The 2,749-nt window shown below is 37.1% G+C and overlaps 1 protein-coding gene across 1 annotated transcript in view; it reads left to right on the top strand.

The window, feature by feature from the left end:
• Positions 1–1,301: 1,301 nt before the first annotated feature.
• The window catches only part of dytn (dystrotelin), a 13,838-nt gene continuing 12,390 nt past the window's right edge, over positions 1,302–2,749 (top strand). Inside the window, exons 1-2 of the mRNA XM_034555641.1 lie at positions 1,302–1,325; positions 1,431–1,537. Of these exons, the coding sequence (XP_034411532.1) occupies positions 1,307–1,325; positions 1,431–1,537 (126 nt within the window). The 5' untranslated portion in view covers positions 1,302–1,306. The remainder of the gene's footprint in view (positions 1,326–1,430; positions 1,538–2,749) is intronic.

Raw genomic sequence — 2,749 nt, 5'->3', positions numbered from 1 at the left:
TTTCTATTGAAGTACATCTACTGACTGTTTGTGTCTATTGAAGTACATCTACTGACTATTTCTATTGAAGTACATCTACTGACTGTTTGTGTCTATTGAAGTACATCTACTGACTGTTTGTTTCTATTGAAGTACATCTACTGACTATTTCTATTGAAGTACATCTACTGAATGTTTCTATTGAAGTACATCTACTGAATGTTTGTTTCTATTGAAGTACATCTACTGAATGTTTGTTTCTATTGAAGTACATCTACTGACTGTTTGTTTCTATTGAAGTACATCTACTGACTGTTTGTGTCTATTGAAGTATATCTACTGAATGTTTCTATTGAAGTACATCTACTGAATGTTCCTATTGAAGTACATCTACTGAATGTTTCTATTGAAGTACATCTACTGACTGTTTGTTTCTATTGAAGTACATCTACTGACTGTTTATTTATATTATAGTACATCTACTGACTATTTCTATTGAAGTACATCTACTGACTGTTTGTTTCTATTGAAGTACATCTACTGACTGTTTGTTTCTATTGAAGTACATCTACTGACTGTTTGTTTCTATTGAAGTACATCTACTGACTGTTTATTTATATTATAGTACATCTACTGAATGTTTCTATTGAAGTACATCTACTGACTGTTTATTTATATTATAGTACATCTACTGAATGTTTCTATTGAAGTACATCTACTGACTTTTTGTTTCTATTGAACTACATATACTGACTGTTTGTTTCTATTGAAGTACATCTATTGAATGTTTGTTTCTATTGAAGTACATCTACTGAATGTTTGTTTCTATTGAAGTACATCTATTGAATGTTTGTTTCTATTGAAGTACATCTACTGAATGTTTGTTTCTCGTATAATCAAAGTTTTAGCATCTTCAGATGGACTGAAGTCAAACATGTTGTAATTTAATCTCTCATATTGTTTAGTACTGTGGTGGCTGGGGCATGGTTAGGCTCAGCTGCGGAGGGGTGTGGGGGAGTGGTTCAGGGAACAGGGAATTGGCCTCAGCTGCAGGAAATCAAGGCCTGAGTGACTCTGCCCTATATATGGGGCATAAAGTTGGAGGCACGAGAGAGGGGAGCAGAGGCACAGTCGAGAGACAATAAAGAATATTACTAAACATATCCCTGTGTATGCTCATCCTTTGATGCTGGGGGAAGAAACCTGTATGTGACAGCCTATAACTTCTTACAAGTACTTTCTTGTATTGTCTTGTACTGTCTATTATGCTTTAGTTTACAGTTTATTTCATAATTCATCATGTTATTGTGTTTTCAGGTGACTCAACATGGATCTGGACAGCATCGGTAAACTCGTCTCTACTGTGTTGTATTGTAATTTCGCAGGTAAAATAAAAAGCATATTAGTTGTTTACTAAATGTTTATTGATGTTGATATGTTCTTTCTTTCAGAAGGACTGAATGAAATCCGTCCGTCCGTCTACAGAGTCGCCATGAAGCTTCTGTCTCTGCAGAGACTCAGTCACAGTGAGTTCACAGTATTATACTACATGTATTATGTAGTATAATACTATTATTATGTACAGTTTATTTTGTATAGCCGAGAATCACAAATTACTTTAAAATCTGTACACATACGACATCTCTGACCTTTGACCTCACATCGGATCAGGAAAAACTCCCAAAAAACCAGAAAAAACCCTTTCAGGGGAAAAAAGAGAAGAAACCTTCAGGAGAGCAACAGAGGAGGATCCCTCTCCCGGGATGGACAGATGAATAGATGTCATGTGTCCCATCCAACTTTTTAGGACTCTAGGAACCACAAGTAGCCCCACATTTAGTGAGCGCAGCTCTCTAGTGGGGCAATATGGTACTACAAGCTCCTTAAGATATGATGGTGCATCACCAGTCAAGGCTTTGTAGGTGAGGAGAAGAATGTTAAATGTGATTCTTGATTTTACAGGGAGCCAGTGCAGAGCAGCTAATACAGGAGTCATGTGATCTCTTTTCTTAGTTTTTGTGAGTACACGAGCTGCAGCATTCTGGATCAACTGGAGGGACTTAAGAGACTTATTAGAGCAGCCTGATAATAAGGAGTTGCAGTAATCTAGTCTGGAAGTAACAAACACGTGAACCAGCTTTTCTGCATCTTTTTGAGACAAGATGTGTCTGATTTTTTAAATCTTACGTAGATGAAAAAATGCAATCCTTGAGATTTGCTTAACGTGGGAGTTAAAGGACAAGTCTCGGTCAAAGATAACTAGAGATTCTTTACAGTGGTGTTGGATGCCAGGACAATGCCATCTACAGAAACCACATCACCAGATAATTGATCTCTGAGGTGTTCAGGGCCCAGTAAAATAACTTCAGTTTTGTCTGAGTTTAACATCAGGAAGTTGCAGGTCATCCATGTTTTTATGTCTTTAAGACATTCTTGAATTTTAGCGAGCTGGTTGGTCTCCTCTGGTTTGATCCATAGGTATAATTGAGTATCGTCTGCATAGTAATGAAAGTTTATGCAGTGTTTCCTGATAATATTGCCCAAAGGAAGCATATATAAGGTAAATAAAATTGGTCCAAGCACAGAACCTTGTGGAACTCCGTGATTAACGTTGGTGGTCATCGAGGCTTCATCGTTTACAAATACAAATTGAGATCGATCTGATAAATAGGATTTAAACCAACTTAGTGCGGTACCTGAAATGCCAATCGACTGATCCAGTCTCTGTAATAGGATGTCATGATCAATGGTGTCGAACGCAGCACTAAGG

Source organism: Cyclopterus lumpus, chromosome 2, assembly GCF_009769545.1.
Source record: "Cyclopterus lumpus isolate fCycLum1 chromosome 2, fCycLum1.pri, whole genome shotgun sequence".
Classification (NCBI taxonomy): domain Eukaryota; kingdom Metazoa; phylum Chordata; class Actinopteri; order Perciformes; family Cyclopteridae; genus Cyclopterus; species Cyclopterus lumpus.
This window is presented reverse-complemented; position numbering and strand designations above follow the sequence as displayed.